Consider the following 24760-nt stretch of genomic DNA (forward strand, 5'->3'; position numbering starts at 1 on the left):
AATGTCTTGAAAGTGAGAATTACGTCTCATGTAGCACTACCGTAAGGTTAGCTGTGGGAGATAGGAAAATACAGAAAAGTGAACATCAGTTCTAGAATGGTAATTGGTAATTTTATTAGCATTCCTGTTTCCAGTTTGACATTACATACTCAACTGAGAAGGACAGCTGAACGGAACCGCAGATGATGGAAAGTAATTTATTAAAGCTGTATCTGCGCCTACACATTATAATTTACACATGTGAGGTGCCGGTTCACAGATTTTGGTTGACAAAGTCTATGAAAGCAGACACTCTGGTGAAGACGGAAGGGGCGCCTGGATATCCGCACGTCGGGTTAACCACCCCCCAGGACCCCACACCGATCACATTGCCATTCTGCGCCAGGGGTCCGCCTGAGTCACCCTGAAACACAGGTACGAGACATGAAGGATGAAGCTGAAATATCTCATTATTTCTAGAAAAATGAAGCGCACCTGACTTCGAAAAGTGTTACCCAGCTAAGATTGTAGTGAATATAAGATAGGTCAATAGAAATAATCCCAATGCTCGCAAACGTATCCGAGTATACTCAATTTCTTAGTCATTAGATGAATGCAAAATTAAGGTAAGTTTTCTAGTATCTCTAGATCAGAGTTACTATATTAGAATATAAACGACATATTCTGGAATAACCGAGCAGAAATACTGCAAGCAGCTACTTACATTGCAGACGGAGATGCCATCAAAGAGCGGTCCCGTGCAGACCATGGTATCCGTAAGCGGATTGTCTCCAAACTCAAGGTCATCTATGTTTTGTCTGCATGTCTCGTAGTCGATGATGGTGACGTTGACGGTCTGTAGAATATCAGGGGTGGTGGCCGTCTCTGTTGCACCCCAGCCAGATATGACCGCCGCAGATCCTCCTACAAAAAACGGAATCGTAGGAGTGGCAGACGCAACGCCATGGCATAATAAACACGAAGACTATCGAGGTTGTTCGCGAAGTTTGTGGGTGTCTTTAGACGTAAATGATTTGATAATTCCATACTTACTGGCATCCTCTTCTGTAGCGATAATATTGGATAGTGTTGTACCTATGACGGTAGTGTACCTAGGAAGACATGACATATCCCTTTTGGTGATTCAATTTAGTGATCACATAAAGGAATGTGAGCTAGAGATTGTCTTAAGCAGGTTTTCGGCATTTTCTACTGCTTTAGTTGTTACGAGACGTGAGGTTGCGCTTTGTGCAGCGTTTGAAAACGTTTTCAGATCTACTATAACAAATTAAAACTATTCGGAAGATATTACTAATTCTTGAGTTACGGTACTCATGCGGAAGACAAAGTGCTATATATTTTTGGAACTAGTTGTATAACGCTTGAACGTTTAAGCCACGCATCCTCGGTTGTGCACCATCTTGTATCTTGTGACGGAACAGTGACTTCTACAATAGAACAAGTAATATTCGCTAGTTAACTAAAAATCCATTAATGTCTAAACAATTTTACCTATCTTGAAAATAGAAACTTGTGTTAGTTTTCATTGTTTCATAATATGCTTTACTTTTAAAAGAGTTTGATAATATTTGTACTTAATTTGATTTCCGCTGCTGATTACTGCTGCCTAGAGGAGCTATAATGTAAAAGATATATCTTTAAATACAGTAATGAATTTTTTTTATTGATAGCTATACTTTTAAATTTCAATAGAATTTTTATTCATGCATATAGGGGCTGGTCAAAAATGCGAAAAGGGCACTCTTTAACTTAAATGGAGATGTTAACGAAGTCTGTAGTTTGCGTTGTTGTATTTTTCTTACCTCTAACGGTCCCTGTGCAATGTCATTATTATGTTGCAAATGTTAGTCATGATCTGAAAATTGTTACGAGTTGGTGCTAGTGCATTGTGTTTGAGCTAAGTAAATTCGAACGCAGGTACATCTACATCTACATCTTCATACACACTCCGCAATCCGCCATACGGTGCGTGGCGGAGGGTACCTCGTACCACAACTAGCAGCTTCTATTCCTGTTCCACTCCCAAACAGAACGAGGGAAAAATGACTGCCCATATGCCTCTGTTCGAGCCGTAATCTCTCTTATTTTATCTTTGTGGTCTTACCGCGAAATATAAGTTGGCGGCAGTAAAATTGTACTGCAGTAAGCCTCAAATGCTGGTTCTCTAAATTTCCTTAGTAACGATTCACGAAAAGAACGCCTCCTTTACTCTAGAGACTCCCACCCGAGTTCCTGAAGCATTTTCGTAACACTCGCCTGATGATTAAACCCACCAGCAACAAATCTAGTAGCCCGCCGCTGAATTGGTTCTATGTCCTCCCACAATCCGACCTGATAGGGATCCCAACCACTCGAGCAGTGCTCAAGAATAGGTGTTATTAGCGCTTTATAAGCGGTCTCCTTTACAGATGAACCACTTCTTCCCAAAATCCTACCAATGAACCGAAGACGACTATCCGCCTTCCCCACAACTGCTATTACATGCATGTCCCACTCCATATCGTTCTGCATTGTTAGGCCCAAATATTTAATCGACGTGACTGTGTCAAGCGCCACACTGCTAATGGAGTATTCAAACATTACGGGATTCTTTTTCCTTTTCATCTGCATTAATTTACATTTATCTATATTTAGAGTTAGCTGCCATTCTTTACACCAATCACAAATCCTGTCCAAGTCATCTTGTATCCTCCGACAGTCAGGTAACCTGTTGGTGCTCTGTTGTGGGTGCTTCCGTAATTATGAAATCCGAAGTGTCTGCTGTTGCAAGAAACACTTTACGGAAGATTAATACGCAAAAAGGGAAAGACAAAGAACTATCATCCACTACGTCACAGCACGGACGAAATGGTGTGTTGAGTAATTAAGACACATCGTCACCGAAGAGGATTGTGATTATAAATAACAAAAGGGAACATACAAAAGTCATTGCATAACTAAGTGTCGAAAGCTGTCAGCACCGAAACAACACGGAGGGAGCTTCATAAGCAGGGAACTGCAGAGCGCACTGAAATTCTAAATCCACTTACCAGTGATGCAAATGTCCACAACAGGAAATCGTGGTGCTGAAGCCATAACATCGGCACTATAGAGCAGTTCCACAAAGTTATTTGGTCGGTTGAGTCTCGTTTCACATTGTTTCCAACTTCTGCCCGAGTTTACGGTGCAAGAGTGGAACCTGGCGTGGGTTCGGTGAGATCTGGTCAGCAGTGTCACGGTATTTCGTCGGCCTCGATGGTTGCTCTGGAAGGCCTTTACTGGCAAGGACTGTATGACCGTATTATTTGATAAGGTCTCTCTTATGGTACAACGTTTGTTTCCCTATTGTGACACTGCGTTCCAAGATGACAGGACGAACCGTCGCATCTCACCAGGCCATCACAGTCGTCAGGTCTAAATATTATCGATCTCTGTTACCTACTTTGCAGCAGTCTTGCCGTTGTTTTTCTGGAAAAACGGTATATGGTTATGATTCCCTTGAAAACAATTTTCGATCTCTGTTACCTACTTTGCAGCAGTCTTGCCGTTGTTTTTCTGGAAGAACGGTATATGGTGTAAGTAGGCTGTTTAGGTTTTCTTATTGGTAACGCCGCTTAGCGCTCGGTATGAAAAATCACTGGCTGTGCTGTGCGCAGTCTGTGTTTAGTTTGCATTGTTGTCTGCCATTGTAGTGTTGGGCAGCGGCAGCTGGATGCTAACAGCGCGTAGCGTTGCGCAGTTGGAGGTGAGCCGCCAGCGGTGGTGGACGTGGGGAGAGAGATGGCGGAGTTTTGTAATTTGTAAGACTGGATGTCATGAACTACCATATATATTATGACTATTAAGGTAAATACATTGTTTGTTCTCTATTAAAATCTTTCATTTGCTAACTATCCCTATCAGTAGTTAGTGACTTCCGTAGTTTGAATCTTTTATTTAGCTGGCAGTAGTGGCGCTCGCTGTATTGCAATAGCTTGAGTAACGAAGATTTTTGTGAGGTAAGTGATTTGTGAAACGTATAGGTTAATGGTAGTCAGGGCCATTCTTTCATAGGGATTTTTGGAAGTCAGATTGCGTTGTGCTAAAAATATTGTATGTCAGTTTAAGCACAGTCTTGTACAAATTTTTCGAAGGGGACGTTTCATATAGACCAGTCGTGTACAAATTTTTCTAAGGGGACGTTTCAATGGTTATGATTCCCTTGAAAACAATTTTCTTTTTTTGGTGGGGAGGGGGGGGGGGGGAAGGGGGAAGGGTCATCAGTCATCAGACTGGGTTGATGAGGCACGCCGTGAATACCTCTTCATCTCAGGGTAACACTTGCAACCTACGTCCTCAATTAGTTGCTGGATATATCCCAATCTGCGTCTTCCTCTACAGTTTTTGTTTTTACCCTCTAATACCGTGGAAGTAATTCCCTCATGTCTTAACAGATCTCTTACCATCCTGTCCCTTCTTCTTTTCAGTGTTTTCCACATATTCCTTTCCTCTGCGATTCTGCGCAGAACCTCCTCATTTCTTACCTTACCCGTCCACATCTGAAATGCTTCGATTCTCTTCTGTTCCGGTTTTTCCACAATGCATGTTTCACTACCATACAATGCTGTGCCCCAGACGTATATTCTCCGGAATTTCTTCCTCAAATTAAGTCCTATGTTTGACACCAGTAGATTTCTCTTGGCCAGGAATGCCCTTCTTGCCATTGCCAGCCTGCTTTTTATGTCCTCCTTGCTGCGTCCGTCATTGGTTGTTTAGCTATTTCGTGACCGTCAATCCTCATGTTAAGTTTCTAGCTATTCTCATTTCTGCTACTTCTCATTACTTTCGTCTTCCTTCTATTTACTCTCAATCCATATTCTGTACTCATTAGACTGTTCATTCCGTTCAGCAGAGCATGTAATTCTCCTTCACTTTCACTCAGGATAGCGATATCACGACCGAATCGTAACACTGATATCCTTTCACCTTGAATTTTAATTCCACCGCTGAATTATTGCCATCATTGCTTCCTCGATGTATAGATTGAACAGTAGGGGGGAAGTACTGCATCCCTGTCTTAAACGGTTTTTAATCCGAGAGCTTCGTTTTGGTCGTTCACTCTTATTATTCCCTCTTGGCTCTTGTACATATAGTATATTGCCCGTCTCTCCCTATAGCTTACCCCTACTTTTCACAGAATTCCGAACGCCTTTCACCAGTTTACATCGTCAAACGGTTTATCTAGGTCGACAAATACTATGAATATGTCTTGATTTTTCCTTAGTCTTGCTTAAAAACAATAGGACCTTTAATTACCCATACCATTATTTTCAGTACCAACGGTTTCTCTACACCATAAGATGGTGATGCGTTGTGTTTTCGACGTTTACAATTTTCACCCACCCCTGTACAAGACTATGTTGAACCTTGGAACATGTTTCCAGATTTCGAAGAACGTTACCTTGTTGGTGTAACTTCTGTAAATTGAGAAAATGACAGCAGCACACCGATTGAATGCCATTACTTATGTAATTGCAGTAAGAAAATGTACGAGTATCTAGCATCTATTATAGGCTTGGTTAATGACGAAAGTCTGGAAAGTGTTTGAAGCTACTACATTCTCACTTACTCCAGTTCTACTTTCCAGGGACTCATAGCACAGTCAATAAATAATCTGAACATAAGTTGAAAACATCTTACGTTCTGGTAGTGAAGCAACTGCTAAGGTTCTTATTTTACATACCTTCAGGAAGTGAATCAGCAATGGGCAAACCGATGATTTGGACATAATCGTTGAGAGTCAGTGAGGACTGCAGCTTGAAGACGGCGATGTCGCTTGGAGCTACGACGAGACCGCTAAAGGAGAAACAAATAATTTTCTGTAAGCACTGGTGGATGTTAGCTGCTATCTCAAGTGTGTATAAGTGATATATCAATCGTATACAGATTTTTTCAAACACGGGTTTACTGTTAAGGGTGTCACAGATAAAAATACAGGGTGTATCAAAAAGAATCATACAATTTGATATGACTGTACTTCCAAACTATTAAACATACGCAGTGAATTTTGTTTTTTTATGAACGGTAAACTCAAACAGTTTTTTTTGTACCTTTTTATAGGATTTCAGTATGACCTCCTTGAGGTGCACGGTTTATATCAGCGCGATATTCAGATTGTTCCCACATGGTAGCAGGCATGTCTTGATTTGCAGCTTCCACAGCTGCTGTTATGCGATGTCTCAGTTCATTCAATGTTGTTGCTAATGGAGGCACAAAACAGAGACTTTTGAAGCCCCCCCTTCGACAAACAGTCACATACAGTAGGGTCCGATGACCTTGGAGACCAGTAGTGTAAAGCTGAATCATTTGGTCCAATGAGATAGATCAACCTTTCCGTAATCCTTTGATGTAAAAATTCCCGCACTTCCAGATGCTAGTGCGTCGTGCCCAATCCTGTTGGTAACTGAGTTCGTCGAATCAGTCTCCAACCTTAGGAAAAGAAGTTCTCAAGCACATCGAGGTGCGTGCTTCCTCTAACAGTGTTCTCGGCAAAGAGAAATGGACCATACACCTTTCCCCGTGAAACTGCACAAAACAACATTACATTTTGGAGAGTCCCTCTCGTGTTGTGCAACTTCATGTGGTTGTTCCTTACCCCAAACTCTACATTATGACGGTTCATCTTCCCATTTAAATGGAATCTAGCCTCGTCGCCGAACACTAAGCGTGGAAGAAAATTGTAATCCTCCATCTCGCCAAGAACGAAATTACAGAACTCCAGGTGGAGTTGCTTGTCTAATGCAGACTCCTTTTGCAACTACGGAAGACGCGTTCTATGTCTGTGTCAGGCACTCGGTGACGGGCCGGATATTTGCCTTTACTCAAACAACCTGTTACTGGAATTGTTCACGCCATTGTGTAATGCTCTGTGCCCTAGCAGAATCCACGCCATATCTAGTACGGAAGTCAAGCTGAACTGTTATTATTTACCTGTACTGCTCAAAACGTAGAACCAAAACGCTTTCTGTTGCCCAGACACCATTTTTGGTAGAACTGAAGTGGGTGTACACAGATACTACCTAGCTGGAGCCATGTAAAGCTCAAGAGTTTGCTATTTCCAACAGTGCGTTATTCGCACACATACCTCAAATAAGATAATAGTTTTTTTAATCGGATGATTCTTTTCGATACAACTTGCATAGCATGTAACATTGAGACTATTCATTAATTTTAAATTGATAAGCAAATCGTTAGATTCCTAAGGTATGTTCTCGACACACTGCGGTATAATGTCATTATTCCAACAAGGGGCCGTACCAGCTTCTCTTCAGCGGTTTGATTCATACTGATAGGTGGTGTATTGCACCACCAGGACTTCAGCGTATGTAATCAGGAAGAAGCTGTCTCGTTTCCGAGGAAATCGAGTTTGAAAATGTTTGGGGCGCTTGTATACGTCTGATATACGTTTATTAAAGTTAATCAGATGAAGCTATGCTCAGATGTGTTGAGTAGTGTCTTTAGCATCACGCTCTCTTCAGTTTCGAGCGCACAGTGAACACGGGAAGATGTCCAGAAAATGTAAGGGGCGATGAAACTGTTTCTGTCTGATTGCTTTCGGCAACCTATAAGCAAAGTAGCGCTACTCCGGTGCAAGTATATAAGCATCGACGTGTAGCAAGTGATTAGTGTGCCATTCGAGTCTTTCCGACGAACGTGCGGTAGATGCTGAAATGTGAACTATGGCGAAGTTATTACAAATGCATCCAAAAAGGTAGAAAACCTGTTAATTTGCTCTTGACTTCCGAAGAAAAAACACCAGCTGCCGTCCATAGGAGAAATAAGAGTGTGTGTGGTACAGCATGTGTCGGAGAACATAATTGTGAATTGGTGCGCCACCTCAGATGCTTGTCGCAATTCGTCAAAAGACGTCGGTCAGTTTTGGGCGCCTGCATCATCGCCAACTCAAGGAGCACCTGCTCTATACTCTTGATCTCTCCCCATGCGATTATGATGCCTTCGGTGCATTAAGAAAGGCCTTGAACGGTAGACGTTTTGTGTCGGACGAGGATGTGCAGCAGGCAGTTAGAAACTCCTTCATGCAGCAGGACACGGCGGTTTACCAAATGAGTTCCTTCGACTGTTCCTCGGTGAATTCATTGCCTCAAAGCCCATGAAGACTTTGCCTGATTTGACATACCGATTCTGGATTGTACGCCATTCGAACGAAACCTTTTTGATCGGCCTTTGTAAAGTGTCCCTTCAAGTGTGAGTGGCTGCTGACAGATTTTGCCTGACTTCGTGCAGTACACATAACGTAACTGTCAGGCATTTTTTCCTCCATGACAACTCTCGGCCGTACACTGCAGGGGCAATGAATCAGCATGTTCGATGGGAAGTGTTTGATCACCCACCACATAGATCTGACTTGGCTGCTCTATCCTCACATAAGCCGCTGCCTGTGAAGACAACAATCTGACACAGACAAGGCGTTGTACATCAGCGTAGAGAAGTGGCAAAACGTGCAGGCGGTTGTTTTCCATGATAAGGGTTTTGGTAACTTGCTAAAACACTAAGACGAATGTCTAAGTCTGAGGGGCAACTATATAGAGAATTAACTGGAACAAAACGTGTTTGATTTTTCACCGTGGTTTCCATTTCCCGAGTGATCGGACAATAATAAAGGAATACCCATCGTACATTCTTTGGTCACTAGCAAGTAAAGAGTCCGCAGCCGATCTAAAAAGTGCTTAGTTGTGATGGACATTTTCTTCGCGTAATTCTAACAACATATTTATTTTGAACAGTGCAGATTATGATTCATTCATTATTTCCATATTCTCATAGGAAAATAATAAAAATATTCCATACAGAGATTGGAAATAAAAAACAATACACGAGATTCTTCATTCAAAACTGACCTGGGCGACGAAACTGTACAACGTTCGGACACTCCAGTACTTGGACATGTGACCGTATGGCGTATAATTGAAAAGATTGCTCCGGGTCGTCTTGCCACACGACATTATTATTATCATCATTATTATTATTACACACGTTAAAGACCTTTCGTCAGACCACGCGAAGCATTCATGACTATTTGTTCTACATGTTCTTCCGGTACTGCTTCATTCGTTCACTAAAGCCTCTCTTCCTTTCTTAAGCCCACTTTGGCCTTTGGGCTTTAGGTGCTGTTTTCTCTGACATCAGTTCCCACTTGTACAACTTGTGTATACAGACGCCTTTGTCCATGACGTTCGATGAATCTATCTGAGCTCTTTCCAGATCAATTTTGAGTTGTGTTGTCCAGGGTGTAGTGGTCTTGAGTCCCTGGACGTACCTAAGGATTCTGTTGGTGAGTCTGGTTTGTGGGAGTCTGCTGATGCGTTCATAAAATTTTAGTCGCCTCATTCTAATGTCCGCTGCGATGTTGGAGAACTTCTCTGTGGTGTCCCTGGAGTGAAGCCTACATCCATCGTGCGTGTGATTTGGTCCAATAATTTTCCTAATTATTTTTCTTTCCTGTGTGAGAATGTTCTCAAGTTCGTCCTTTGTGTAGCATGAATGTCTTTCTGGCGAATAACACCTCATGTTTGATTTCAGTGTTGTAGAGACTAATATTTGTGCAGGTGGACAGACATTACTTGTAAATACACTGTATATTGTATAAAGGTCTCTTCATTTTCAATAACCTAGAGTTCTGGGCAATTTTCTCCATACCTGTCGGTTCGAGCACTTCACCTAGGTACTTAAGTTGTTTGACCCGGTTCATCTTGCCATACTCTTTGTTCACATTTGGTATGTTTAATTTCGTGCAGAAGAACTCAGTTTTATGAAAGGAAATATGTAGTCCTACTTTTTCTGCGCACTCTTTGAGTGCTTCTGTCTGTCTGATTGCTGTAGTTTCGTTATCTGTGAGTAGTGCCACATCGTCTCCGAAGGACAGACATCCGAGCTCCAGCTTGTTTTTGGGTCGACCAAGTCGCACTGGCTTCCAATGTCCTTGAATTTTCAGCTCTTTGTCCCATTCCTTGGTGACCTTATCCAGCACTATATTGAACGGAGTGACGAGAGTCCGTCAACTTGGCGAACGCCTGTCTCGATCTCAGAAGGTTCGGAGATTTCCCCCTTGAACTTCACCTTAGATGTCGTGTTTATCAGTGTCTGTTTAATCAGTGGCAGTGTCTTTCTGTCCAAACCTTCATCACGTCGAATGTTGAACAATGACTGGCGGTTGATGAAGTCATAAGCCTTCTTGAAGGAAATGAAGCTGCATATGAGTGGACTGTTCAGGAGCGCTTTGATTTTCAGGGTAGTCTTCAGGTTGCACAGGAGCGACCAGGGAGGAAGCCCGACGGCTAATCGCTCATCTTATGTTCCACTTCGTTGCGTATTCTTTCGAGTAGTCACACTGAGAATACCTTGTATGTGATTTGTATTCGTAAGATGCCCTATAATTGTTCACATCTGTGAGGTCACCTGTTTTGTGCAGCGGGTGGATCAGTGCGCATTTCTAGTTGTCTGCCATTTTTTCTAATCCATATGTCTCTGATGATCTGTGTGAGTTTTATGAGTGAGTCTGGTCAGAGGTTTTTCAGTAGTTCGGCCACTATGTCCTCTTCACCAAATGGCCTGTTGTTTTTGAGGCTGAGGATGTGCCTGTGAAGTTCCTCTTATGGAGGAGCTTGTAAGTCCGTGTGTCTGTCTATAGGTTCTTCGTCTGGGAATCTCTCTGAGGGTTCTGGGCAATTAAGAGGGTTGAAAAGTACTGTGCCAGCACCTTGCAGTTCTCCGCATCCGTCAGCGCCAATTTTCCGTCACTGTTTCTAACGCAGAGGTTCGGTGGTGTGTGTGTCCTCGGATGTGCTCTGCCAACGTCCTGTAGAAGTCCCTTGCGTTGTAGTTGAAGAAGTCTAAAGAATCTAGCTGTTCGTTCTGGTATTTCCTCTTGGAGTGTCTAATAATTTTTGCTGTTGTCTTCCGTGTTTCGTTGAACACCCGTAAATTTTCTGAGGACTTGATGCTATTTTATTTCGGGTATACCCCTTTCCTGGTGACAAGTGGGTGCTCACTTGGTGTTCTTCTTTAGAGGAATGAGGGCTTAAACTTGTTCTGTCATTTTTTTGCAGAAATGTTGCCAGTCATTTGTACGTTCTATTTCCCAAGCCTCTTTCACTCCAGAGTCAGCGATCTTTTTCGTGTCAAATCACAGTAGGGGAGTTGTCTTACAGAAAATTATCTTCACTTTTATGCCTGTTAGGTAGTGCTCAGAATTAATGTTGCTCCCCTGCTCACCTGTATGTCATGGATCTTTTTATATACTGGGTACGAGATTGCCATAAGGTCAATTTGGAACTCACCTAACTGCTGGACTGGTGAACGCCAGGTTTCTGTTTTCTGGGGTGTTTTCTGAGGGCTGTCGACATGAGCTTGAGGTTGTGCTGATGGCAAAGTTCTATGAGCCATGTGCCATTTTTTTTTGTGAATTTATGTGCGGGGTAATTTCCCACTGTTTTCTAGTGCATTTTTTCTCTCCAGATGTTTACATTGAAATTGCCCATAAGAAGTTTGATGTTGTTGTTGGGGACTTTGGATTATTCTTTCTCAATGGTTGACCACAATTTATCTGCGGACTGTGGGTCTCTCTTGTCGCTCTGGTTGGTATGGGCGTGTGCACTGATCAGTGTGTACTTTTTGTTGGAGCACTGGCTGCACTGAACGCACGTGGTCATCAGTCCGTTGCTCATTGGTGTGACCTCATTGATGGATTCGAGTATGCTATTATGGACCACGAAGGCCATCCCCAACAGTGGAGCGACTTTGGCAATTCGCGTATCCGTTTTTCTCTTAAAGATGCGGTACTTGCCGTAGCCTGTAGTGTCTTCGTCTGTGATCCGTGACTCTTTCAGTGCGAGGTTCAGTGTCTTCTGTCACTAGCTTGTGCAGCTTTCCAGGCCGTATAGGAGAGTTGATATGAAGGTGACTATGTACGTTGATGTGTTGTGTGGGAGTTTGCCAGAGAACTCGGACTTGCTCTGTGGTCGTGGAAGTTCGGATCCCCCAGAATCCGAGTGCCCAGATGCCGCCGGTTGACGGGTGGATTGGTTACCACCTGGGGTATTGCTATTACTTACACGAGTCACGATTGCTTGTAAGCATTGGTGTCCAGTGGTCACCCACTGGGTTTGTTAGAATCAGGGACTGTCAGTTACTGAAGCATGCATTGCAGCCGCACTCACTGAGTAAACATACGCTGACCATTCGCCAGTGGCTACCAATGCTGGCGCGACTTGGGTTTGATACGTATACTCCGTTAGTCTCTAGTGCTGGGTTTCCTCTTTCGCCACCTATGCTGGTTTGATCCTCTCCACTGTGGATGCAGTTGAGGTCTCCACTGTAACCCAGGAAAGTGGTCCTATAACAGGCTACTGATATCCGGTATCAGATGGACCCTGGTCTTTAACGACGTTGATACTCCTCCCTCTCCTCCTTACTCAACATTTGTGAGGTGAGCACCTGGGATTGCGACCTGCGGTGGCAGAGGTCACGACATTATTATTATTATTATTATTATTATTATTATTAATTTTATATTTATCATATTTATATTACTGTACCTACATTTGTGTCAAATGCGATGTCTAGTTTGTGGATCACTGCACAAGTTGAGATGATACATATAGTAGAAACATGAGAATGAGGACCTATTTCCAAAACTTTACAGAATATAACATTTCTCAGTTTTTTTTCTTTTTAAGTCTTCTGACTGGTTTGATTCGGCCCGCCAACAGTTCTGCTCTGCGCCAACCTCTTCATCTTAGAGCAGTTCTTGCAAACCTCCATCCTCAATTATTTACTGGATGTATTCCAATCTCAGTTTTTTTCCACAGTTTTTAGCCTCTACAGCTCCCTCTGGTACCAAGTTAGTCATTCCCTATGTCTTGACAGATGTCCTGTCATCCTGTCCCTTCTTCTTGTCAGTGTTTGCAGCCTAGGAAGCAGAGTCCCTTACCTTCGTCTAATTCGTGATCATCAATCCAGGTATTACGTTTCTCGCCATTCTCATTTCTCTGTTTCTCATTACCTTCTTTCTCTCCGATTTACCTTGAATCCATATTCTGTATTCATTAGAATGTTCATTCCATTCTTATTCGCCGCGGTGAAGGCCACATTAATAGTAAATGATTCATTGGATATTGTTCACCTGCACAGGCTAAATAAATCTATTATTAGAATTACGTTGGAAAGAAAGAAAAAACAGTGCCATCACCGAGACACGCCACTTATAAAACTAACCTCTTCGTCACTCGGCCGCGGGCTCCTTGAATGCTAATGGCCGGAAAAAGTATATAATGAGGCCAAAAGTTTCAAAGTTAACTTTTTTTCGGAAACGGTTGATGGCTGCGTCTTTTTCTTTACCTCCTAGTCGTGCCCTACAGCCTCTGCTAACCGTCGCAATACGTGGGGGTGGGATGCTTCACGCCTACCTTTTGGAAATATTGTTCTCTCATCAGTTATTTTATGTATTTATGTTACGACCAAATTGTTTAGTGCTTTTAATGTATTCTTCTACTAGCAGTAAACGACATAGAAACTATATTCTGTATTTTGGGATTCAGGACATTATTTATCTTTAAAAAATGTTATGTCCAAAAGTCAACAGAAGTGAAAACTAAGTATGCATTTTTTAAAAATTGTCTCTTAGGATGTGCACAAATCTTCCACATGCTTTGTTCTACACATTATTGAAAGTGTGCTAATATAACTAAAAGTGTGCTGAAAGGTATTTTCATCTTCTGGACACTATTAAAACTTCAGTACCATTTTGAAATGTAAGTTGTCAACGCATGTAGACAATAATTCACGAATTTAAAAAAAGAAATTGCGTGGACCTAACGGACTCCCACCACCTTACTTGTCCTTTACGGAGAGTGCGTTTGTATTGTTGGGCTCAAAATAAATGATATCGGTGGTAGAAAGTCGTACCTCCCCCTTGTAGGTAGAACAATACTGTTCATTTCAGTTAAGCTATAAGTGCATCAATGTGACTTAAGGTAATCGAGATTTACGGACAAATATTCATATTTCGTGAAATATGAAAATAACGTAATTTTAGCACCGAACTTTCATAGAGAGTGTTCAGATAGCGTACTCACCCTGGGTAGTCAGGATGCACGATCTGCTCCGAGACTCGGACCTCCTGCTCGCTGCCCTCGCTGGTGCTCAGGTCGTTCTCTCCAGCCACAGCCTGTCAACACGTTACACCGTCTACCAGATAACGGTTTTATGTCACTGAGTGTGGATACGGTGCCGTATGAACTCTTATTCATCAATAAATGACATAAAACGAGTTCACTATCATAATCACTAGTCAGTTTACAAGGGATGTTCGTTTATTAACGTCTGATCAGTCGAGAATTGGAAAGCACAGTAAAAATCAAAAGATGTTTTTCATGTTACTTTCCATTCAGAAAGCTGTTGCACTCAGCGACTGTTATATTGACTTGTAAATTATAGGTTGCACCCATCACTCGTCCTTTTTAAGTTTTATTGTGCAGATCTAGATTTTGGCTACAAGTTAGTCATTCTCAGTGCACTGTTATGCACTCAGCAAAAATAATAGTGCATTGAGAATGGCTAGCTTCTAGCCGAAATCTAGATCTGCAAAATAAAATTTAAATAGGACGACTTATTGTTGCAATGCATAATTTTAAAAGGAATGTTTTATTTGCGGCAGTTAGCTACATGTTCCAGACAGTCGCCGCTCTAACATCTGTCGTAAAGTTGTACTAGATATCCTCAGCCATCATTAAAAGAGAGAGCCGCCTGTGCATTCCGTCAGTTCTCTGTGCTGGTCTGTAGCCTATTGTCTGAGCCAATAGCCAGTGGTTGATGGGAACAGAGATGAAACCCACAGGGAACCAACTGAGGGCTGTGTGGTAAGTAGTCAAACACAACTCATTTGAAACTCTGGAGAAGCATCTTCCCTGCTACTGCAGTGTGTGGCCGAGAACTGTCATGAAGAAGGAAGTGCATGACAGTTATGTCATGTGGGTAGCAGGAAATCAGGCGACTCTCTCTTGGCAGGTAGTGATATTTGGCGGGTGGCAGCATTTTCTAGGCATCTTTACGTGTTCACTGTGAAAGTGAGACGTGATGCGATCGACAGGCACTGCACGGAGACACTGCACAACACCTATATGCATAGGTTAATCAGTTTTCACTGTGGTTTCCATTGCACGACCGATCGAACCTTCATAAACCAATAGCCCATGTACCTGTCCTACTTGATCCCTATTATATCTTTATTATTTTTAAATAGTTATTTTTAAGTTGTGGCAGTAGCCAGCAACAGAATCACATACAAATATACTCGATACACTTTATTTCGCCAGATATTATGTACAGTTGCACCATGACTCTTATTCACTGTATGTAAAAACGCCCCCACTTTCCCTTTTCTTTAGATTTCATAATTTGTTGAAACAGTCCATCGTCACTTAAATAGCCCACTGCCAACAAAGAGAATCAGACAACCAAGAAAGAGTTGTTCTTTAGCTAGAATCTGGAGCGAAAGTTACCTCACAACTGGATATCAGCATAACACTGCGAAAAGGGTCGAGTTCTGTTTGTCATCAGTTTTAAAAAGATAATCGTTGCTTCGTTATTTTGTTTAGTCTCTACGTTAATTGAACACTTGAAAGTACCGACAAACAGTAACATCTGTTCAGACTCCTAAGCTGCAAAACATTTGCACTGAAGAATTCATAAATGTTGCACAACATTAAAAAGTCGGCGTCCATTAGATCTAGATGAAACCTCACAACTGACTTAATTTCTGAAGAGGAAACATACGTTATAGCTAGGTACTGTAATATTCCATTGTAGGCAGACTCACGATGTAGTATCCAACGCCTTGGTAACAGTGTCCTGCGGTGAGGATGGCAGTGCTAGAGATGATGGAGCCGCCACAGCTGTGCATCCGGTAAATGAGCACCACGTGTTGCAACGACACTTGATACGGAATCTCACCTGTGAAGAAGATCCATACTTAAAGTATAACACCGCTGCTTGAGTTCTTTTACTTTGTCGCTGGACCATTTGAAACAGGATGGCGACAATATCGAGCTATTAATTTGTGTCCGAAGTGTTTGACCTTGGTATGTCTTCCTGAAACGTATTGAGTCAGGGCATTCTTTCGTTCCTGCTGCATGTATCTGTCGGTGTAGGGGATTGTCATTATGTTACTGCATCGCCATTTACCCTTCATATGACATTCCATCATTAGATAAAACATCAAAAAGATATTCAATACTCTGAAACCCTCGAGAGAAATGGAACTCATTTATCAAACTCGACATTCAATCTGCAGCACCCGTGACTTTACTGTTGTTTGCTATAATGTCATATATTCAGCTGTTTGAAATTCTGTCCTCGAAACCCAGATTATGTGGGAAAGGAATTGATGCAGAAATTTAGATAATTTTATGTGATGGAAATTATTTTTAGTTTTAATTACAGGAAGAACATGGAAGTGACAACGTGACGCCAAAAGGAATATTGAAAATCACTTTGGAGAAATATAGAAATCCTGTAACTGTACCGTATAAAGTTGAAATAACCGACGTTAAAATGGACATTGTATTGGATGAACGGCCTGCAGTATTTGAGCAGCTCCGTACAAACGAAAATTAACTTTTGTATTTCTACATAACACAAAGTTTTTGCCAAGATTTTAAACTAAATAGAGATGAGTCATGAACCGTGCATTTTTAATTTATAGTATCTCTACGAGTCTGCCCGTTATGTGAGGAGCAAACCTTACGTAAAATGGCCGTAAGTATTACGAGGTATGGTACTTCATATTGCAGTGTGTGTTCTTCCATCTACATCTACATCACACTCAGTAAGCCACCTAATGGTGTGTGGCGAAGGAAACTTTCTATACTACTAACTGAACCCTCCATCCCAGTTCCTCTCGAGCATAACGGGTGGAAAGAACGATTGTTGGTATGCCCCTGTACTGGCTCCAATTTCAGAAATTTTCTCCCATGGTGATTACGCAAAACGTCGAGTGAGGGCATTGCTGCTGCTGTGATTACGCAAGACGTATGTGGGAAGAAGTAATACGTTGTACAACTCTGTCTGGATAGCGCTCTCCCAAAATTTCAGCTGCAAACCTTTTCGTGATGCACAATGCGCCTGCTGTAACGTCTGCCAGTGGAGTTTGTTACACCCATCATATAACCGTTTTACAATAACTTTATGACAGTAAACAATGTGATCAGTTGGAGTGTGAGGAGAGATTAGACACGGGATGGTCGTTAGTATTAAAGAAGGAGACATGTTGGTCATTTTACTATTACACTACTGACCATTAAAATTGCTACACCACGAAGATAGCGTGCTACAGACGCGAAATTTAACCGACAGGAAGAAGATGCTGTGATGTGCAAATGATTACCTTTTCAGACCATTCACACGAAGTAAGCGCCGGTGGCGACACCTACAACGTGCTGACACGAGGAAAGTTTCCAACCGACTTCTCATACACAGACAGCAGTTGCCCGGCGTTGCCTAATGAAACGTTGTTGTGATGCCTCGTGTAAGGAGGAGAAAAGCATACCATCACGTTTCCGACTTTGATAAAGGTCGGATTGTAGCCTACCGCGATTGCGGTTTACCGTATAGCGACATTGCTGCTCGGGTTTGTCGAGATCCAATGACTGCAAGCAGAATAGGGAATCGGTGGGCTCAGGAGGGTAATACGGAATGCCATGCTGGATCCCAACGGTCTCGTATCACTAGCAGTCGAGATGACAGGCATCTTATCCGCATGGCTGTAACGGATCGTGCAGCCACGTCTTGACCCCTGAGTCAGCAGATGGGGACGTCTGCAAGAAAACAACCATCTGCACGAACAGTTCGACAACGTTTGCAGCAGCATGGACTATCAGCTCGGAGACGATGGCTGCGGTTACCCTTGACGCAGACAGGAGCGCCTGCGATGGTGTGCTCAACGACGAACCTGAGTGCACTAATTGCAAAACATCATCTTTTTGGATGAATCCAGGGTCTGTTTACAGCATCATGACGGGCGCTTCCGTGTTTGGCGACATCGTGATGAACGCAAATTGGAAGCGTGTATTCGTCATCGCCATACTGGCGTATCATCCGGCGTGATGGCATGGTGTGCCATTGGCTACACGTCTCGGGCACCTCTTGTTCGCATTGATGACACTTTGAGCAGCGGACGTTACATTTCAGATGTGTTACGGCCCGTGGCTCCACCCTTCATTCTATCCCTGCGAAATCTTAACTTTTTAGTAGGATAATGCAGGACCGCAAGTTGCAGGTCCTGTACGTGCCCTTCTGGATACAGAAAAAGTTCGACTGCTACCCTGGCCAGCACATTCTCCAGATCTCTCACCAATTGAAAACCTCTGGTCATTGGTGGCCGAGCAACTGGCTCGTCACATTACGGCAGCCACTACGCTTGATGAACTGTGGTATCTTGTTGACGCTGCATTGGCAGATGTACCTGCACACGCCATCCAAGCTTTGTTTGACTCAATGCCCAGGCGTATCAAGGCCGTTATTACGGTCAGAGTTGGTTGTTCTGGGTAATGATTTATCAGGATCTATGCACCCAAATACCGTGAAAATGTAATCCCATGTTAGTTATAGTATAATATAAAGGTCCAATGAATACCCGTTTATCATCTGCATTTATTCTTGGTGTAGAAATTTTAATGGCCAGTAGCGTATTTACGTTGTGAATTCTTCGAGGAGACACAGTATCGAGGCCAGGGTACCGTTTCTCCTACATGGAAATGGCAATGTGACGGCAAGAGGAATTCTGGTATTCATTTTGGAGAAATATGCAAATCCTGTGGCTACGCCAAATAAAGCTGATTTAATCGACTTCAAGATGAACGATCTAATAGAGCCTCTGCTTATAATATTGGAATAGGTGCATTAAGACGACGTTTACCTTTGGGAGTTGGACGAAAGAACAAGTTTTTTTCCGGGATTTTTCATAAAGTAGAGAAAAGCATACTTATTTTGTGTACCCTATTAATACGAGACTAAGCCCCGTGTGTGAAGCAAAGGTTATAAATGTCATCGTAAATATTTCGAGGTAATTTATCTTTACATTCCTGTGCATGATATTGTTAGTTTGCCGGGAGATGATGATATCAACGTCTTAATACACAGAAACAGAAATAATGTTACAGCAACGATATCTATAGAGAAATACTACAAACTGTCCAAGTAACATAGTTACATTCCATAGACGTTATATAGACATAAACGATATTCTACGTTATTATTAGATAATACAGTGCAATCAATTTTCATGTGTTACAGAAACCTCTTGTCACGACGTCGGCGGGAGAACTGTCGCAATATATCCCTGCTGGCTGGGGTAACGCACAAAGGCAGTATCAAGTTGCCACCCACACACACACGCGCGCGACGCGCGCGCGCGCGTGGGCGCGCAGAGAGAGGGGGAGATGTGGTGGGGAGGGGAGGGGGGGGGGAGGCAGGAGCCAATCAGTGAGCTCCGAGGGGCTGCGAAATGTTGCGAGGGAAGTAGCCAGGCAGAACGAGCTGTTTTTCGGAATTTCAACTGTCTTGCTGTACAGTGTCACATGCTGATTTAGAAATGAAGAATAGAGACCTATCGCACTGAAACAGTTTGAGTAATTAATTTCCTGCAAGGCGCTGGTTTCACATCAGTCTTAATAACGTTAAATAATTGTCCAGCGGAAGGAAACCTAATCATTCTGCGATGTCTGTGATACGTTATCAGCCACCTCTGAGAATATGTGTCCACCACCAGTCCGTAAGCCCACTGATAATCTGTAACACGAAGCACAAACGTAGGGAGGCAGTTCAGGTGCAGGCTCGACTTGCATCTTTGTGCTCCTAACTTCAGTTAAGGTCGTTGAACACCACGCAGTAGCTGTTCCACAATGCATTCGATAACTGTTGCAGCCGGCCGGAGTGGCCGTGCGGTTCTAGGCGCTACAGTCTGGAGCTGACCGACCGCTACGGTAGCAGGTTCGAATCCTGCCTCGGGTATGGATGTGTGTGATGTCCTTAGGTTAGTTAGGTTTAATTAGTTCTAAGTTCTAGGCGACTGATAACCTCAGAAGTTAAGTCGCACAGTGCTCAGAGCCATTTATCTGTTGCAAACACCTGTTGTTAGTGTAGAAATCGCACATAGCCGGTGTCGCCAGTGAGGATTGTAGTCTGTTTTATCTGTTGTACTCACTCTTGCACTTGTGAAGAGTGATACTCTACCTCATAACGGAATTCTGTCAGTTTGTCTCAGCGACATACTTTCAGATGTCTTGTGAGATACGGAAGATATGGCCGGTGACAGACACTTAAAAAGAGTGCATACTCGACAAAGCTATTATACCAGTAACGGATGCCCCGCTACCCTTTCAACACGCACATTAGGCAACGCCTACGATAACCAACCAAAAATCGAGAGGGAATCCGCAAGATTCAATATGAAAACTATGTCTTGGGCCATACTTCTTCACAAAATCGCTCCCAAACACTGTCGAACTCGCTCTCTCATTGTAACTCAGTTTTCATCGTGTTAAGCTTCTATTAAATGGAGTGACAAAATAGAGAGCACTAGGTACAAGGCAATTGAAGGCAGTTAAACGGTACATGTAGCAGCATAGCAGTCCCGCACAACCCCTACAGTGGCAAAATGTTTGTTGATGTGATCTCCCCTTACAAGGAGAGGTCGCTGTTGCTGCGGTGGACTTTTTGAAACTACCTATACAGTGATATTGGTTAAGACTGAAGATATCAGCCATTCACCATGGTGGGCTCTCGTTTGCGAATAATTGGCAAAAAAAATCAAAATCGGTGTTTTGTGTGATACTCAGTACCGTTAAGGAGGTGTTTTCTGTGGTCTGGTTGCGTGGTGTAATGGACAGACGACGAGCTTCTCAAGCAGGAACTTGTGGGTCCGAATCCTGTGAAGTATGCAAAAACTTCTACTTTTGAATCTTTATTGAAATTGCCTGGATCATTATTCAGTTAATTGGTTTAAATGTAATTTTTTATTTCTTTTCCTTCGTCTCATCATTTTAGTCACCATAATTATGAACTTTTCCATTTATTTCATTTTTTCTTTCTATCATTCCTTTTTGTGAATATGGGTTTAGTTATATTATCTCCTATAAAATTCAGTTTTTTGAAAATATCGATCTGTCAGTAAAAAACAAAAGACGAAATAATCTATTTATATTTGTGCAATGAAGTGAGAAACGTATTTTTATTACGAGATGTGCACTTTATCTTTTTTTTTGCTTGTTAATCGTTATGAAATTATTTAGAACAATAGAACAAAACCTAAATACCTATTGCACTATGGACCAAATAACACAGACGAAAATTTAAATGAAAGCCGGCTTCATTTGCATAACGAAATTCTACCTAACTGGAAAATAGGTATAATGACTGCAATAATGTGGACGACTAAATAGGGTGATGAAACAAAATAGAGTAAATGGAAATTAATATATAAAATTAATTAAAACCACATGAACAAAGATTTCTTGTGGAGAATGGATGGCAGGAAGAAAACTGTGTGCAAAAAGTAAGTTTATATTATGATTAGAATTGTGTGCCATAGGAGTGGATATAAAAAATTACGTTTAAATCTATTATATGAATAAAAATTATGATCCAAGTCATTTTAATGAAGATTTAAAAACCCAACGAAGTTACAGCACCAGATCAGATTCGAACTCACAAGTTCCTGCATGAAATCAGTTACCCTAACCATTATACCCCGCAAAGAGACTGTACAATGCAACTTTTGTGATGCCATTCAGTATCACACACATTTCCGAATTCTTTATTCGTCAATTACTCTGTAATGGGGACCCACCAGGGTGAATGGTTGCAGTAAGTGATACCTGGGATCTTAATCTACATCGCCTTACAGATAATTTCAAAAAGTTATCGCACCGCTTCTCCTTGTTAGTGGAGGAACATACATCATTGGAAAGACAACGCATATGGTAGTGAGGAGGCAAAGGCTGTCATCCACCCTACTTATTTTAATATCCATTAATCCAACTTTCCGGCAGCGCCTAAGGTTGACTTATTTATTCAAGTAGCTGTATACTGTGAATGTCCTACACTTTTAGGACCGCTTTAGTAAATTTGTTCACTAACATATATTTTAGTTTAGCTTCCTTGCTCTTTATTCACAAAAGGTATAGCACTTTAGTGATGACGCGGTGTGCTTTCGGCACTCAAACAACTACAGCAACAACAACGATACAGTATAGTACAGTGAATATGCAAAATAATGTGAGCACCTGCACTTTCTTGGGAATTGTTTATTAACAAGGGCTTGGACCCCATTTGCCTGCAATACAGCTGCGAGGCTTCTTGGAATACTACCATATGATGATTATCCAGTGGAATGTTATGCCACTCTTCGATCAGAACCTCTTCTAACTCCTGTAGCGACGAGGGAGGTGGAAATGCGCTCCGGAGTCTGCGCTTCAATACCGCCCTCAAGGATTAGTTAATGTTCAAGTCCGAGGACTGTGCTGGCCATGGAAGACGCTGTAGTCTAGCTGTGTGCTCCTCATACCACGATTGTACTGTCCTGGCAGTGTGAATGGGTGAATTATCGTCCTGAAATATGGCATCACTGTTGGGGAACATTTGAATCATATGACGCACCTTACATAGTCGTTGGTTGTAACGCGGCCCTGAGAGAAACAATGGAACCAGCACAATACCATTATATGGCTGCCCACACCATCACACTTCCACATCCATGCTTAAGAGTTGGAATCAAGTAATCAGGATTTTTGGTTTCTTTTGGCGTTCCCAGGCGTTACCCCGACCCGAAGTTGGAAATAACGAAAATTTTGACTCGCCGAACCATATGACGTGTTTCCACTGATCAGCCGTACAGTATTTATGCTCCTGACACCATATTTTACGATTCTTTCCGTTACATGCCGTAACTAATGATTTCGATATAGCAGCTCGTGCATGAATATTCGCCTTATGGAAACACTGGCGATAGACACGGGGTCTCGAAGACGGCTATTGAGCACTGCAGTCACTTTAGCAGCCGTAGTTTTGTGTTGTTTTGACACAATCCGTGTTACCGTACGGCGATCTCTGTCATTTAGTTTTGCGCCCATTATGTCTTTCCATGTTTTATGAAGACTGTTATGACTGTTGCAAAAACGTTCTATAACTTGGCTGTCTTGATTACTGATGCTCCTGCTAATCGGGAGCCCAGAATCTGCCCTCTTTGGAAAACTGATAATTCATTGCACGTCGTCGTCGGTCTCTGAATGCAAACACGAATTGTGCACTACTTGTAAACAGCCTGCACTGATGTCTCGTCCGTACTGAACAAGCACAATCCAGCACGACACGTTCCTTACCTGACCGTCACACACAATCATTCCATTACTACCATTGTTCACATTATCCTGCTTATCGCCTGCAGTATCATTTTATACAAGATGGCTCGGTTAATATTTCAGTTTGGGTGTAACAACTGTAAGGGTTTGTATTAATTTTTAAATACTACGTCTCGAACACTATTAAGAGATATATGGGCAACAAAGAACCTCCCATTACACGCTGATGAGTGGTGTGGAGATCGTTTTTAACAAAAGGCACTAGCTCACATCCTGTTCGCCACCTGATCTCGAACTTCATCTCGAGCTTCTTCTGGTGTGTTAGTGTATTGCGGAGTCTGGTACGCTGCCTCATAGTAAAGGTTACGAGCCCTTCACTTGATGTGTACCACGCTTCGTTAATCTAATAATAATAAAGGAAGACCCTTAGGGGACGAATACTCACCTCTGGCGGCGTCGTGTCCCCCGAAGATGCGCCCCCTGGAGACAGCGAAGCCCCGAGCGGGTCCAGTGTGGAGTAGACGACGCACTGGCAGCGTCGCACCTGCAGACAAAGCGTGCATCGCTTTGCGAACCCAGCAGACATGGAAGCAAGGAGCCAAAAAACCCATGTGGTCATGTGTGAGCCATAATGTTGGCGGGCAGTGTTCTCGCAACTGAGCCGTTGAAATACGAGTCAGAATTCAACACAACATTTATGTTCTACCGGTCGTTCCTCGCCCCTCCAACTATTCACCAGCAAGCTCACTCACGGCGAACGAAATCATCATTGTAGGGACACGGTTTGGAGTGGAGAGTATGAGTACTATGGAACATAACAGTATTATTTGAGCCTGTAAATTACCGTCATGGGGTTATTCCAAGAAACACAGGTTGCAAGATGGAGTTTACATAGTTAAAGTCCGTCTTAATTTGGCATAGAAGCTCAGGGTAGCTATTTCATCATTAAAGATTGAACTGTTAATTTCAGAACCGTGTACTGTTCCACTGTGAGTACTCACCCAACACACAAGCGACGAGGGTCAAGGCGAGGAATGTCTGTCTGAGCATCGTGAGGAGTATTGCTGTGGTCAGAGAAGCGGCGATGCTTATGTATGCGGTTTGTGGACGTGTGACACGTGGTTATCGTGCGAGCCGTGATAAGTATTTGAAACATTTAGCATCTGATCTTATCTCCGGTACTTCATTCAGTGTAACAACAAGTAACGGAAATCTGATTTTAGTTAATGAATGGTTTTGCGTCATCGTGGGATATCTGTCTTCCATTTCATTGACCGTAAGTGGGCGCAGATTTAGCAGTCTACAGAGGTCAAAAGAGTAGCCTTTGGACCAAGCTCGATAACATCAATTTCCAGAAAGCAGAGTCTGCT

The 24760-nt window shown here is 42.5% G+C and overlaps 1 protein-coding gene across 1 annotated transcript; it reads right to left on the reverse strand.

Moving 5' to 3' along the window:
• Positions 1 to 89: 89 nt before the first annotated feature.
• LOC126336430 (trypsin-1-like) lies at positions 90 to 24495 on the reverse strand. Its single transcript, XM_050000122.1, has 7 exons — positions 24392 to 24495; positions 23836 to 23934; positions 15854 to 15987; positions 14112 to 14203; positions 5702 to 5814; positions 704 to 903; positions 90 to 403 (listed from the first exon to the last, which is right to left on the reverse strand). Exons 1-7 carry the CDS (start codon positions 24438 to 24440, stop codon positions 254 to 256), a joined length of 837 nt encoding a protein of 278 aa, XP_049856079.1. The 5' UTR covers positions 24441 to 24495; the 3' UTR covers positions 90 to 253.
• Positions 24496 to 24760: the final 265 nt, after the last annotated feature.

The sequence above is a fragment of the Schistocerca gregaria genome, chromosome 2, assembly GCF_023897955.1.
Source record: "Schistocerca gregaria isolate iqSchGreg1 chromosome 2, iqSchGreg1.2, whole genome shotgun sequence".
Lineage (NCBI taxonomy): Eukaryota > Metazoa > Arthropoda > Insecta > Orthoptera > Acrididae > Schistocerca > Schistocerca gregaria.